The 16433-nt window shown below is 39.7% G+C and overlaps 1 protein-coding gene across 1 annotated transcript in view; it reads right to left on the minus strand.

The window, feature by feature from the left end:
• The window catches only part of TRPM5 (transient receptor potential cation channel subfamily M member 5), a 38845-nt gene extending 30530 nt beyond the window's left edge, over positions 1-8315 (minus strand). Inside the window, exons 1-4 of the mRNA XM_051804004.1 lie at positions 8199-8315; positions 7063-7243; positions 5598-5764; positions 2176-2356 (exon numbers count right to left, since the gene is read on the minus strand). Coding sequence (XP_051659964.1) covers positions 2176-2356; positions 5598-5764; positions 7063-7243; positions 8199-8315 — 646 coding nt within the window. The remainder of the gene's footprint in view (positions 1-2175; positions 2357-5597; positions 5765-7062; positions 7244-8198) is intronic.
• Between the last annotated feature and the right edge of the window lie 8118 nt (positions 8316-16433).

The following is a 16433-nucleotide window of genomic DNA, read 5'->3' on the forward strand; positions in this document are numbered from 1 at the left end:
CTGTTCTCACCTCAGTACACCTCAGCTGCACAATATGGATATTGGGACCTCTGTGTGTCATACCACTGTTGAATTTTTGTGTTATTTATTTACTGCAAGGCTATCAGGCTATGGAGTAATGGAGCTGCATTAGGGTGCAGAACAAGATTGTTATGTTTTCAGAGAGGCAGCTACCATTATTTATATTAAGATACAGTTAGAAGTGAAAAGCTCTCAGTTCATCCCTGGTGTTATGTGTGTGCTGGAAGATGCAGTGGAATCCAGGAGAAAAGCCTTATAAAAGGAGGATTTAAGAATATGAAGAGGCTGACTGTGTAGACCAGCTAGGGTGAGATGAGTCAGATATGATTTGATAGGAACCATATACTCCTCATTATTCTGGTTAAACAGCTTAAAATTTCATTCAGCACAGTCTAGTGTGGTGATTAATAACAACATAATTGGATACTTTTAAAAGAAATGCTAATGAAATATTTAACATATCATGGCAGCAGGGGAAGAAATGAGGTCAGCATCCCTGTCCTAAGACATCCTCCCACAGGGGCCCACGTATTTTTAGATGGTTTATACTGTAAATGCTGTACTCTGTAATCCAAAGGTGACTATAGATTGGCCTGAAGGAGCTCAATTAAAACAGTAGCATCATGAGATGAATGCCTCTTTCAGCTGGAAGATAAAAGGCATTTGGTCCAAATGCTTTTTTGATGTTTCCCTTTGTAGATCTCGCAGAACTGTGTACAGATCTCCTTTTACTTTTTTTTTTCCTCTCTTGTGGGATGACTACAAAGATGATGTTGGACTGAGCTGTAGCCAGGATGCGATTGGCAAGTAACCTAATTTGTTTTAGTGAATGGCATAGCACTGTCGTACCTCTCTAAGGTGATGTTCTTTGAAGAGTGACCTCTGTGACTACACATTCCTCAAGGTATGATTAAGTCTTCAAATATTCTTCTCTTACCATAGATTTAGATAAAATCTAGCCAGAGGAGGGGCCAGTGTATTCTGACTTTATGCTGGGAAGGTGGAAAGTCCTTAACTGCAAAGAATATTTACTGTATTAAAAAATTTCCCCTAAAAGACTTCTAGATGTTTTTTAAAATAGGGAAATTCTGCATGACCTTAATAAAGTGTTTTACTTCAATAAAGTCACATAGCTGTGCTCAGCTTGTATATAAATGAACTTAAATGAATGACATTGGTTTTGTTTATAGAAGATAATGCTGAATTCACCATGTTCCAGTGAAATATTTGTCATATGAATCAGCATTCTTTGTCAGAATATTGTTCCACTGAGATCTGTTCAATCAGATTTGGTTTGCAAGCCAAAAGAGGCTTTGTGATTCTCAGCAGTACAGCCTCAGCCTACCCTTACAACCCACCTGTGGTCTTTCCTATGTGAGTCACCAGATAAGTATTTTTCACATGCATTCATGGTCTCAGGTACATCTGTGCAACCATACTATGGGCTATGTAATGGAATATTCCATTGATGCATACAACTGTGAATAAGTGTGCTCTCCCTTCTGTTTCAGCTGTGCTAGCACTGCAGGTATTACAGAAACAAAGGAAAGGCAAAAGTAATTCAATTAGTCCTACAACTGAATTCTTTCCACAAATAGACCTGCCCAACACTCAGTTCTTATTATAAACAAAGGTCACATACATTTAGATGGCCATTAGCCACTACAGTATTTACCCAGGATAATGTTTTATCCTGAAATAAATATGGCTTAAAATATTTCAGAGGGCTTTAGAACAAGTCTTTTCTTCCAGTGTGGGAGCACTTCAAGACCTCGTGTATGAGAGGGGATAAAAGTACACAACAATGAATATCAATCTCTTAGAACCACTGGTTAAGGCACTTGAAGCTGGATTTATTTTCCATTTGTTGTGTTTAAGGCAATTTGAGCTATGCTTTGAAGATCAGCTTTGAGCTACATTTAAGGAGATGCAATAGAAGTCCAGATTTTTGGTTCAAAGAGCAGCTTTCTCTACTTCAGAAGCTACCGAAGTTCTGCCTCTTACATAATGTCAAATGTGTTTACTTGATCTTGCCTATGTAAGCAATTGTCCAATTTGGGAATTGGACCTGCCTTTGATAAGGCCAGGGCCCCACAGGTATCACCATAATATCAGCATTACTCAAGTTAGCATGCCTATATAGAACCTACTTACCACCATATCCAGTACGCTGTTCTGAAATGTGCTTTTCCAAGGTGAAACGTAGCTTAGTGGTTCCATCTGGCTCATCTGGTGTTACATGGTCCACCAAAATAAAGTGGGAATGGTTGTGGTCCAAAGAATATGGTGGGCCTTGAATATCATCATCTGATTGATAGTGTACAAGACTTTCATTCTAAAGAGAGGAGGAGAGATGTTAGTGTTCTCTGCAAAACCCAGTCCATGTTTTAATGTGCTTAATCTCCATTTCTGTGCTGTTTGCACCCTGAGACACCACACCACCTATGAGACACTTGAACAGATTCTTGAAAAAGTGTAGAGGAGAATGTGCTCCTTCTGAAAGGGATCGGATTTGACAGGATTGAGAACTGAAGTCCCTGAAGTTTCCCTCTTGGCCTCTGCAAAATATAGTGACATCAATCACCATCTCTGGAATGTAGGTTTTGGAAATGTTTGTTGGACAAACAGAAAGGGACCATGAGACCCCATAATTGTGGATGGAGCTGTAAAGCCTCAGCTGGTATAAAGAAGGGCAAACCTATTAGTTACAGTAGCATTTTGTCCATGTTTAGGCCAGTAGATAAGTTAGCCTGCCACATGTCCATAGCAATTTAAACGCAGCTGTACTTAACTGACAGGGTTATATGAAGTCTAATCATTATTCTCAGTTTGGAAATTGTATTCTAAAAGAGTGAGAGACGGATTTTAGAAAGTGAAATCTTCTTATCTTTTTTTTTTTGTGTGAGGGGTGTTATATTGTTAAATGATTTATTAGTGATTTTTGGCATAAAATCAGTCTAGGTAAAATAGAACCCCTGTTATAGTCTTCCACACACATACTTTTTCAAGCTCCCCTTACTTCCTTAATACATCTTTCTTTTCTACTGTTGCACATCCACTTTGATACTGCATTCCTAGCTGCAAGCCAGGCTGTAAATGCCTGGTTATTATTTTTCATTTTCATAATTACTGTCCTCTTGCAAGTAGGTCAGATTAAAACAACTGCTTAAAATCAGCATTTCCTTCTATCATGCCTGTTTCCAGTTCCTGCAGCCTTTGAGTTGATGAGCAAAACTCAGACTGTCAGTTTGACTATTGTGACTGTATTGCATTTTCCTCACCCTAATTGTGTGGGCACAGACAGGTGTCAAATCCTTTTGAGAACATAGCTGTGTAACTACTGTCATTAAGGTATGGCAGAGAGATTTACATTCAGGTATTTAAGAGCCAGGTCGTATGTAGGGCCTTCCTCAATCTCAGTTTTTGGCAGTGTCTGATAGAGGAGGAGGTGCCCAGTTGAATCCTGGGAAAAGTCCAACCCAGCAGTTATCCATGTTCTCCACAGACAAGACTAAGGCTGATGTTGAAGAGGCAGTGAAAGAGCTCATAGCAGCACTACTAATGCATAAAAACATGAAGCAACCCAGAGGACAAGTTCCTTCATGCTGCACACGCATATCACGCTCTTACGTCGCTTTCTGAAATGAAGCTGCATACAGCCAAACCAAAATCTCCTTCAAACAAGGTGAAAAGGGCTATTATCAGGCATGTTCCTATCGCTTCTCTCCTTGTCAGTGGCTCTGGGAAGAGTAGGAAAATCAGATGCTGTTCCAGGAAAAACAGCAGTAAACTTGCACATCCTTTACAAACAGCAAGTGCCACAGATTTCTTTTATCTCCTTCTCTCTGTCTCTCATTTGTTGGGGAAAGCTTCTTGATACAATTAATTTCCTTCAGATTTTTTGTTTTGGCAGAGGGTGTGCCTACATTCTGCTGCCATGCAACATTAAGCCTACTCACCCAAGATCTGGCCTTTGACTAGGCACAGAGGCACAACAAACAATTGAAAAAGGCCCTTTGGGATTTTCCTATTTATTCTCTGAAAATGTGGAAGTGATGTTTCAATAATGTTTAAAGCACACCATTAACACAGAAGAGATGGGAAGGATCAACTGATTTCAGGGCTTGTTTTTCTCCTTGCTAGTGTGGATTGTTAGCTCTATTTTATACAACAAGCTGCCTGTGTTAGTGCCAAGTATAAAAAGAGTTGGGTTTAGATCAACATCCCTGTCTGTAGTTCCTTTGTCTTAAAGTTACTGACTAAAATCCAAAATGTTTTTGGGTAGAAGCTGTGCCAGAAGTCATAGGGTCAGGAACGTTCTTTACAAAATATTCCTTGCCAAAGAATTCAGGCTTTAGTTAAGGGAGAGAAAATCTAATGCAATAAAAAGACCAGTGCACTTGTTTTGTAGGTGCTGACTGGGAAAGGTGCAGATGCATTTTGATCACTTAACCTACCAGAGAGGTGAAATAGTTTGCATTTGCTAAAGCAACTTTCCTGAGCAAAATTCACAAACATAATGAACCAAATTCTTTCCTCTGAGGTCCTTTCAGACCAGTTCACCCACACAAATAGGTTAAAGTCCTCCAGCTAAAGAGTCCCACCTGGTAGAACACACAGGTGGCTGTTGTTGGCAAAAAAGGATGAAAAAAGGGGAAGCCAAATTACAATAAATCACTGATATGGTCTGGCAGTCTCCCAGCTGCTAGCTGGTACTTGCAGGCCTATCTGAAAGAGCAGCTAGGTTTGAGTTCATTTGTTTCTTAGTTTCTGCAGGGGAATGAAATAGCACAGAGAAACTGTCATTCGTTGATATTACACACCTATTTTATTGTTATAATATTTTGCTTAGGACAGTCAGTATCCCCAGTGACAAAAAGGTAATGCTACATTTTTTTTTCTCCACTTGCAGATCAATTTAGCATTGACACTTTAAGAAATTGTTTTGTTGGGTGAGGGTTTTTATTTGTTGGTTTGTTTTGGTTTTGTTTTTTTCTTCCCAAGAACTTTGATTTCTTTGACCCAAATTGAGAAGTCCCTAAAGCCTCCAATAACTGGGCAAAATCCTGCATAGCTAGTATTGTTGGCCTGGCGTATTAAGCAATTTTTTGCATATTAGACACCAATTCAGTGGCTACTCAAGAAAACCTTGTTGTGGAATATTTATGTCTGGTTTTCCATAACAGAAAACATGCTTTTTACAGTATTTATATAATAGCTTGGAGTAAGTGATTCTGCAGTAAGTGGACAGGGGAAAAAAACATTGAAGGTACCTTATTCTATGTGCTCTTTTCCTGACTTTCATCCTTGCGCGAATGTGTAATGCTGCCATCTGCGGGATATCTCTGGAATCGCTGCAGCGTGCACCGAATGCGCAGGGCACAGAATCATTCGGTTCTAAATCCTTCTTGCTCTTTATTTTTTTTCTTCCAAAACACAGTTTAAACCCCACTTTTTTTTTTTTTTTTTTTTTTACGGTTCTATAAAAGTTGTTTTGCCGACTACTTCCAAATTTTGTAAACGTGCAGCTTATATCTGAACAATCCGGTTTCACAAGTAGAATGAGTGAAAAGTACCTTTGTGTTGTCCAGAATTTCTCTGTGCCGAATTTTTCTGAGTGAAGTTATTCCTATGGCAATCACGCTTACTCTGGATGAAGTGCTAGCCAGTGCAAGATCTCGGACTGCCTGCACTAACTGTCTTGTTATTCCTACACGTAAAGCACTGGTAAAAATCCAGGCACCTGAAATTAGTTTTTAAAAACAGTTAGATGATTTCTTTGTAATTGAATATGTTTGTATGTCAAGTAAAATTACCTGCAGTATTGGATTTAAGGGGTTTTTTTAGGTAGATAAAGTGAAGACAGGTCTTGATGGACTATAACATACAAATTACATAAGACTTTAATAAGGAAAGCAAGAAGAAATTATATGCCCAAGCAAACATTCTTCACTCACTGTCTAAACACAAGCAGAAACATCACTGTACCAGGCAGTTCTGACTGCTGTCTCTTTAGGAGAGTAGAATTTATAGCAGCATTGTTAGGGTGGCAAGGAATCATGAACTCTCTAGGTAAACAGATAGTTGGCCTTTTTCAAATATGTAACATAAAGAGACTGGAGATCTCGATGCTGTCCAGTTTTAAGCACAGAAGGCATGTGGAGCTAGAGAATAACTGTGTGGCACAGAAGTACCAGAATGAGCTTCAGTACTGGGCTTTTGTTATTAGAAAAAGCAAAACTGTTACAATCTTGTCTGGAACAGTGAAGCTAAACCAAGAGATTGCTGTGAAATGCTCACAGATATTTTCACTTTGTTTTGCAGGTGTTTTCATAAAGCTATGGAGAAAAAAATGTCATCTTACACGAAAGTCGCTTCCATGCCTATTCCCAGACATTGGAGGGTTTGGTTTTGTTTTTAAATGCTTTTCACTACTCTTGTAATTCATGTGAACAGCCAGGGAGAAAGTGAGCTAACTTTGTGTTATACATTAACAAGGTCTTTTTGTTAATCTTGAGTTTAATCATAGGCAGTTTGACTAGTAAAGTTTGTTCAACTCTTAGCTTTGACAAAAACAAGATTTCAAGAAGTAAAATGGCTGTAGCATGATTTTGACTAGTAGCTAAAAAGTGAGAAGGGAGAAAACAAGAATTCTTATTTTTTAACTAAATTCACACTTACTGAAGTGAAATTATACTGTTCTCTTAAGAATTATTTTATGACACCAAAGAGAGACAGTGTATTTGGTCCTATCTCATGCTATCTTTCTAATCTCATCTCTGAGGGAATAACATCAGGTAATTTTACACTTCAGGAATGGTTGCCTAGAGTAGTTTGGTTCAAAATAACTTATTTTTGCTCCTATAATACAATCACTTTAATTTTCAAAGCTATTTACATGCAGGTTGTAGATTGCATTCAGGAAAGTCTTGAATTTCAAAAAATTGTGAGCAAATCCATTGTCATTAGCAGATCACTGGATGCTAGGTGTGAGAATCCAGCAGGAATACAAATTCCTTCTTTAACACCTAAAGCACTAACCTGTGCTTTGAGCTACCTTTATAAGTCCTTTCTTTAAGGTGTCCCGTAGCCAGGGCTTCATCCGGAGATTTTCTTCTTCCCCTACTAAAGACACAACCAAGTTGGGAGCAGGAAGCTTCCATTTGTTGAGCATAACTTCAAATATAATTCCAGGGTGAATGGTACTTGGAACCTTAATAAACTTCAACAAACAAAAAAAACCCCAGTGAATAGAGATAGGACAGTTGGATAGAGTAAAGAGATTGTCCATGGTAAATGCAGAGGGGAATTATCATAAACTTGGTTATTTAAGAAAAAATTATTTGAGCAAGAACCAACAGAGAATTAAATACTAGAATTAATTTAGCAGGCTTCTGTATAATTGCCATCTCAGTAATTGGGCCAGTTCCATGGGCTAGTTCTGTGTTGCAGACTGACATATTACACTCTCCTCTAATGCTGCTGCCTTTGGTTTCGTGGCAGTCTAGCAAAGCCAACAAATTTCTTAGGTGTTTCTTGTTTCTGCACAAGATGAAAAATTTCACCTGAATTCATGTCTGTCTTTCAAGGATACATTACATGAATCTATTGCTTCTTCAGTTCTGTATATATTTTGACTTTGTGCTTAAGAGTTTTTGATGAAACAAAATCTTAAGGCAGATTTCAGGAATTCTTAGGAAGTCCTTCTGCTCTATCATGGGACTAGTGAGCAGGTGGATCTGTCTGTATTTATCCTTCTCTGCATATTAGCAGAATAGAGAGAGAGAACTTTAGGAAAACTCTTGAAACAGCTCAAAAGTATGTTTAAAATGTTGAAATCCAAGTTAATATTTTTTGGCAGAAAGTTGTAAAAACAGGGAATGATGCAAAATGAAGGAAGTAGGTCACATAATTGATTTTTTTTTTATAAGGGAAAAGTTATCAACTCTACTTGTAGCATACCATTGCAAATCAGCTGATTGACTCCTGTATATTTATAGGCCATATTTTAAACCACATTCATGTTCAGGAAGGTATGGTCCCTACTTTGAGTACAATGTGGTGCCTCACACTGTGGCACTTTGACCCTCACTGTTACAGTCTCTACATTTGTTGCTAAGAAGTAATAGCTGAACAACAGCAATTGTGTTAAAGGGTTAAAATCCTCAGTGGCCCACCTTTCCATGTTTCTTCCCAGAAGCTGTGAAGTCTATTTCTCCTATGCAGTATGGTAGTTCTCTTTTGACAGTTTCCTCTTTGTCACTGCTGCAGAGCTTGGTTTCCATTTCCTCCATTGAATTTATAAGGTGACTGAGCACCAGTAGACCAAGCTGTTCACTGAGATGACAGAGAACTGGAAAATGAGAAGCTATTTAAATTGGAGAGGCCACAAAATCCACTGACATACATCTAGCTGAGTTTTTAGTCAAATATTTTACTTTTTTACTATTATGCTTGTAATGTTCAGCTAAAATTGGAGGTCTTTGCACCAAATGTCAGACATTATATATAGGAGGGGGCAGATTCCACAGAACACTATCTAACGTAAGTTATAAAAAGGAATAATGAAGGAATAAGGCTCCCTCAACTCTCATTTAGCAAGCAGAAAGCTGAGTTGCAGGGTGCAAGACCCTGCAATCTGTCCAAAGGCATGAGAGATGTCTCAGAGCCCAAAGGTGACCCTAATTCTACAAGAGAGAAAGAGGAGTCTCAGCCACAAATGATTTCAAACAAGAGTAGAGCTGTGTCAGTGAGTGTCTGAGTCATGGTTTCTTGATGTCGTGCTTCATGTTGCTGTGACTTATATTACCTGACATGAATGCTAAATAACTAAGTGATGACATTGTACTTGTCTGAAGATACTTTAGGAGAGGTTTACTCTCTGTTTGCTGTAGGAATAAGCTATTTATTCATAAGCTAAAGTTTTAAGGCCAGGCTGTACTCGACAGGAACACACAGTTCAAAAACACAGGTGGTTTTCTCCATATGTGGCTACAGGAATGACAGCAAGTGATCTGTCCTAGTGCAAAGGTCATATAACAAGAGTTGTTCTTCTGCATTACATGAGGCACTGGAAAGGTCTGCTTGCTTTTCCCATGTTCCAGCTTGACCAAACTGACAGAATTATGATCTGAAAAATATAGATTTCAAGTTGTATGCCTTATTTTGTTTCTTTTTAAAACAAAAGCAATGAAATAGCTCTCTCCCCTCTGCCTTCATCTGCATATTGAAGTATGTATCCATTCTTAAAGAAACCCCTTGTGATACTAAGCCAGCAATGGTAACCAACTCTGCATTAATCTTTATTTCTCAGTCCAAGAGATTCGCTGTGGACTTAAAAGTGGGTCAAGTTAGCTAGTCTCTTGTGGGTCTATTAGAATGCTCCAGTAGAGGGAGCAAACCCTCCAGCTGTTCCCTTAGTCTGGGAACTCTTTTAGGAACTTGTGCCCTGGCTGCTTCCCCCCTGCTGCCTCTATATTTTCTTCTCTTCTGTTTTCTGTGAAAACATTGCTCAGAGTTGCCTTTTTTTTCTCCAATCTGCCTCTGAAAAGTGGTTATGAACCCTCTCATGATTTACCTCCCCTATAGCTATGCCACACCTCTGTATCCACTCCCAAACTTCTGCTGGAGATCACAGTTTGAAGATGCTTGTTCTCATTCTCCCTGCCTGCTTGCTACTCATTTCTGGACAGAACAAAGTGTTGATTGTGAACAGTAAGATATCAGACTACTCTGGTTAAGAGTCTTACCTAAAAGAACTTCTTTTGGATCATCAATTATGGTAGCCACAGCAAAGCCCACCTTTTTGTTCAAGTCCACTTTTCCACTGGAGGTGCAGCTTTATCTCCTGAGAGCATTGAAGAGAGTATTCTGGGAAAAAATAGTTAATACAGAGTAATAATAATACATTTTGTCTGCTATAAAGTGCAGAAAACCCTTCCTGGAACTTGCTGACAGAACAAAGGCTTTGATTAGAGAAAAGTTTTCAGGACTGAATTTCCAGGGTACATTAGTCACTGTTCATCACTATCCTAGACAGTACACACATATTTATAGCTTCATACAAGCAATGAACTTGGAATAGATAGTAATTTACAGAGTAATCTGATGGTTAATTGGGCCTCAAGTGGTTACTTTTAAGTCCTGTTCTAGACTTTAGCTTGCAAAATACTCTCATGTGGTTATCTGTGACTTTTCTTTTGGAATAAAGATACTAGGCTGCTGAGATTTATAAGGAACATTCTTGCATTTGGGCAAAATTTTTTTTTTCAGAAATAGCACATTATTTGATTTTCAGTTTAGGAATTCTGGTTCTCAGTGGTAGTGAACAACAGTGAACTAGATAAAAATAGGTAAGATGCAGAAATAGAAGTTTTATTCACAAGCTTTTATAAGGCTGGAAAGTGAGGAAAGCACTTGGTAACTGGGATTGCACAAGGCACTACCTTCTTCCTTTTTTTTTTTTTTTTTTCCAAAAAGCTGTCTCTGAACTGTGACATTAGAGACTGAAAGCTTATTTTGGGGAAGTATTACGTCATCTTTCCATCTGTTCTTATACCACTTCTTCAGCATCCCTGCAGGCCACTGTCTGTGACAGGATACAGAGCTACATGGAATTTGTTATGATCTTCTACAGCTGTTCTTCTGTTCATATTCCAAGCCAGGAAATCTTCCAGCATCAAGAGCAGAAAAGCAGTACTGACAGAATTGCAAAACAAGTCCAAAAATTATGTAGAATCTGAATGGTATCCATGCAAGAATATAGTGTAGCCATATATGGAGCTGAGAATCTACACTAGATGAGATCCTGGACTACTAGAGAGTGATATTTCTAAGTTTCCTTGACAGTTTTTCTTGTTTTATCTTCTACCTTTTGTTTGACTTCTAAGAGATGAATACTGTGACTTTCAGTATGATTGCAGTAATGTACAGGTACAAATGTTCTGTGTCAGTTCAGTGTTCTACCCAATGGCGCTAACAGAGCGAGGAAATGCTGCTTTTGTATTTAAAAAGGGTGGGGGATAAGATTTTAAAGGCTGCTCTATAGATACTACACTGTAGTGGAAAAAAAACCAAACTCAAAGGCAAACTAAGAAAATATGGACTGGATGAGTGGACAGTGAGGGGGATTGAAAACTGGCTAAATGGCAGATCTCAGAGGGTCCTAATCAGGCCACGGGGTCTTTTTGGAGGCCTGTGACTAGTGGCATCCTCCAAGGTTCAGTACTGTCCCCAGCATTGTTTAACTTACTCATCAACGACTTGGGTGAAGGGGCAGATGCCTCCTCAGCAAGTTTGCTGCTGTCACAAAGATGGGAGCAGTGGCTGATACCCCGCAGTGCTGTGCAGCCCTTCAGGAGGAGCTCGACAGGTTGGAGAGATGGCCAGAGAGGAACTGCCTGAAATTCAGCAAAGGCAAGTGCAGGATCCTGAACCTGGGGAAGAATAACCCCAGGCACCAGCGCAGGCTGGAGGCTGACCTGCTGGGAAGCAGCTCTGTGGACAAGGACCTGGGAGTCCTGGTGGACAATAAGGTGCCCATGAGCCAACAATGGTCTTGGTGGCCAAGAAGGCCAATGGTATCCTGAGGGTCATTCAGCAGAGCACTACCAGCAGGTCAAGGCATGTGATCCTGTCCCTCTACTCAGCTTGAGAGGTCTCACCTGGAATGCTATGTCCAGTTCTGGGCTCCTCAGCACAAGAGAGACATGAAGCTCATGGAGTGGGTCCAGCATAGGGCTATGAAGATGATTAAGGGACTGGACCATCTCTCTTACAAGGAAAAGCTGAGAGAGTTGAGCCTGTTCAGCCTCGAGAATAGATGAATGAGAGGGGACGTCACCAGTGTATATAAGTATCTAAAGGGAGGATGTCAAGAGGATGGATCCAGGCTCTTCTCAGTGGTGCCAAGCAATAGGAGAGGAGGCAATGGGCAGAAACTGATGCACAGGAAGTTTGGCCTGAGTATGAGGAAGAACTTTACTGTGCAGGTGCCTGCACACTGCAACAGATTGCCCAGAGAGGCTGTGGAGTCTCCCTCACTGCAGATACTCAAGAACAGTCTGGATGCAGTCCTGTGAAATGTGCCCTGCTGAGCAGAGAGCTTGGACCAGATGTCCCACTGTGATCCCTTCAACCTTACCTCTTCTGTGATTCTGTAATATTATGAACACTGCAAAATCACCAGAGGAAACCTGCTGCATAAGATTTGCAGATGTGGTTCTTAAGCACACTGACTGACCACATTTAATGTTTCCTTACCTTCCTCTGTAAGCTGTCTCAGCTACTGCAGTGTAACCCTTCACTGTCTGGGGCAGAATCACCAAACACTGCATGGATCTGTTCAGGGACTTCAGATCACCTTAACATCACTTTGCAATGCAGTGGAGCTTCAGTACATACTGATCAGTCAGCAAGCAGATTGTGTTATGTCCCTAATACGTATTCAGAAGAGGATATAATCAGCTCTGTCATTTCCTCTTGGATTGTCAAGACTTCTGTTCTTAAAAAGCATGGGGATATCTCACCCCAAGTCCCCTAAAAAGCAAAGTTAGCACGTATTAACAAACTATATGATTAACAAACTGATATAATTACAGTTTTCTGGAGTGCCTTTCTCCTGGGTTTAATTCAGTCTTGTTCTGCTTGGTTTCAGCTTTCACACGAGTCTCTAGTGGTTTCAGGGACTATTGCTTTGAGACTTCAGGCTGTACTAGATTGCAAGTGTGTCAGGTCACGGCAATTAGGTCAAATCTCTGTGGTCAAAGTCATGACATACCACTGCAGTCAGCTTAAGTACAGTCAGCTTACATCACAGTAATGTCACAGAGTATTGTTTAATTGCAAGGGTCTGGAATAAGCCCTTCCCTTTGGAAAGAATAGGCAGATAGCCAGAAAGAGGAGAAGAGTCTAAGCACCTTTTGGAGCAAAACCAACGGGGTATGACCAGTACTTCATAATTTTCTCCCTTTCCATATTAACTATTTTTAGTTGAATTTTTTAGAAATTTCCAAGGTTTTTTTAAATCCTAATATTTAAAGTTTTTTTCCTCTGCATTATCTATGAGAATGCCATTGTATCAAATTTAATGAAAAGATCACTTAAAGGTAAGAAATTGGAAATACTTCAGGGGTGAGGGAAAAAAAAAAAAAGCCACAAAAATCTTGCCTGCCCCAACATGTGCATTCATATTTTAAATGTTGTGTCTATATCAGGCAATCTTACTTAGTTCTGGTTCAGACTTAAATGCATAATTTTCTATCTAGGCTGCTGCTACATATATAAGTTTGTAGGTCAAATTCTGTCCTAGATGTTCCATCGACTATAAATACAAACATCTATGGAAAGAATGTACCTCTAATGATTACCAGATTTGAAATATAACCTAGAAAACTATTTCTAACTAGCAAAGCAAGTTAAGACAATTATGAGGAAAAAACAATTACCAGTTCCACCTACATGTGGAAATGTGAGTCAATGTCATTTACATCAGGGATGGCCTGGTTAAATCGTTCCAGGTGTCAGCCAGTCTCATGAATCATTATTTTTTTAACCTCGTAAACAGGAGCTGTAAGAATTGTACAACCAGTGCTTGCGATAATGGAATTTGCAGGTCCTAATGCTCTTTAGTCCTTAATTTTGAATGTTCCTAACTTCTGGTTTGGGTATTCTAGATTTCTGGGATGTAGGAAATTGGCAGGGAGGTATAACTTCATGAGGGCATTGTGACAGCTTTAGGGAAACTCTGCAAGGAGGATCCTTGCAGAGACTCCTTTCTGAAGGATTTATCCAGAAAAAGTGATGAGATCTGAACCACAGACAAACATTTTGACACCTCTGTTCATCCCTTTCTGGACTGTTCTCCCTCCTGTCTCTGCTTCTGCTCCCCCTCTCTGCCATGCCTTCTCTCCCCAGCCTTCTTTTCCACTCCAGTTTCTCTCACTGTGTCCCACAGCTTTCCACAGTCTCTTCCCAGCTATTATCATTGTCACTTAGCCCACTGTGAATGTGCATCTCTACTTCCTTGTGTGGTAACAAATGACAGATGTTTCACCTCCATATGAATGACAAGAATGTGGGTCTGTTTCTTCCTTCCTTTAGATTTTAACCAGGATTAGGCTGTGTCCATGGCAGGAAGACAGGTCAAACTTGAGCCCTTTAAATGTATCTGTTGAAAATTGGCCCAATCAAGGGATGGCTTGACCTGAATTGTTGTCTTCAGGGACAACGGTTCGATTAAGAGAGTAGGTGTATGGTAGTCATTAGCTCTCAGGACTTAGAACTAGTAAGATTTCTACTTCATACTAGTACACTGATCAGCAGGCTGGGACACACCCTGACTTTTAATCACTATCAGATTCCTCCACCCACTCAAGGTGTACATTTGAATATGTAGATGAAATGATTAAATATAGTAATTCAGTAGGCCCAGTACTGTAGATGTTAAATCAGTCACAAAGCTCCCCTCCCCTTAAGCTTTAGTGGCAGATGAAGCAAAACCATTGATTTATAATCTTTTAAGTATCCTTTCTTGTGGAGCAAAAGAAAACCACACCAGTTCCTGTGTCCTTAGTGATGCAGGGTGACCTAGCAATCCTAACAAAAAGTAAGCCTTAAATATTGGTCAGAAGAAGAGGGGGCTCACAGTAAATGAAGTGAATAGTAAGGAGGAAACCTCAGTGGAGGCCAATATAATGAACTTTGCTCGAGCAGGAACAATCAGCTTCCAACAACGTAACGGGATACAATTTGCTAAACAGCAGCCCTGTTGGAAAGGATCTAAGGGTTACAGGCAGAGCAAATGTGAGTAATGCTGTGCTGTTCTTGCAAGAGAGAAATGACATATAGGACAGCATAAACAACCTGTATGAAGTTTCATACAGCTGTTCATCAGAACAGCTTTAGCTGCAATATTCTGTTTGGATTTGAGTGCCAGTTTCAAGGGAACTATGGACCAACTGGAGAAGGTTAGAGAAGGAGCAACAAGTACAGAGACCTAGAAGAGAAGGAAAGCTTGAGCACATTAGAATTGTGTAAGCAAAAGCAGAGAAGACTGCAGGAAGGGAAAAAGAGAATGTAATAGTCTACCAGTGCAAAAGGATGATAGGAAAGATCTACTGTTTATATTTGTGGCTAGGACAGCAAGTAACAGGCTGGTTAGGGAACAAGAAAAGCAACCAGGCTGCAGTCCTTGACTGTGGTGTGATCTGTATATTGTGACCCAAAGAATTTGACCTTAATGTGCATGTTATTGCAACCCTATGAGCTGGATATGAATCGTCAGCTCTGACCCTCAAGATACGCATACACTGATGTAACTTTTCTAATGGAAATGCTCCTACTGACTTTAGTGCAAGTACTCACTCAAGGAGTACCTATTTTGAATTAAAACATAATAAATATGAAGAACAAAGCAGATGCAGACGGTCAGAATAAAGAATACCCAAGAAGGAAAAGGCACAACAAAGACTCAGAAGTTCATATGCAATTTCAGCATATGCTTGAGAAGTTAACTGGATGGACTTCAACTAGTGTGCATGTTTAAGTGTGAAGAAAGAAAAACAATATTCCAGTCAAGGGTAAATCCAATGGAGAAAGGGAGGTATGACAAGGCATTAACTTGAATCCATGAAGGGAAGAATATCTAAAACTGTTGTGGGAATATAAAAATATAATATGAAACAAAAGGAAGTATTTACTAGGTAAAATAAATGCATAGGTATCTGTGTGAGAGACTGATGTATATACATCTATGTGCAATTACCCACATTATCTTATATTTGTGTTGCAGCTCTGGAAAATGTTTGTCAGGAATTAGCACATTCAAATTCTGGTAGCGATGCATGAATTTCTGCATCACAGCCTAATGACAAAACAGAATTATCTGCCATGATTGCCAAGGAATTGCTAAATAAAGCATAAAGACCTTGGGGTGGTGGCACACAGCAGCAGAAATCATGGCCGGCTATCTTGCATAGGACTTTGTCATGCCTGTAGCAAATAAATTCTTGAGAACTGCAAGAAAAAGGGAACAAAAGAAATGTGTCTGTCATGATAAGTGCAACTTGAACTGTAGTACACTACACTTCTCTCACATTCAGACAGGAGGGCTAGGAAAAGCCATTAGCTGCCAGAGATGAGAGCTGGAGGGATGCAAGAATAACCTGTGGGAAGGTTTCTCCATACTTCGACTAGAACAGAGACAGAGAGAGGCTAGTTCAGGTTGACAGCAACCTTGGGAATGTGTTCAGTAACCAGAGATTTTATGAGTTTCCAGACACAGGGCCAGACAGGAAATGAGGAACTTGAAGTAAAATATGGGCAGAAGTGAAGCATAGAAGTGGTCTAGTAAAATAGAAGTTTGGGTTAAGTTCCCAGATATATTTATGTGAATTGGCCCCATTAGAAGCTTT

The sequence above is a fragment of the Manacus candei genome, unplaced genomic scaffold, assembly GCF_025592945.1.
Source record: "Manacus candei isolate 608988 ecotype Guabito, Panama unplaced genomic scaffold, ASM2559294v1 h1tg000060l, whole genome shotgun sequence".
NCBI classification, from domain to species: domain Eukaryota; kingdom Metazoa; phylum Chordata; class Aves; order Passeriformes; family Pipridae; genus Manacus; species Manacus candei.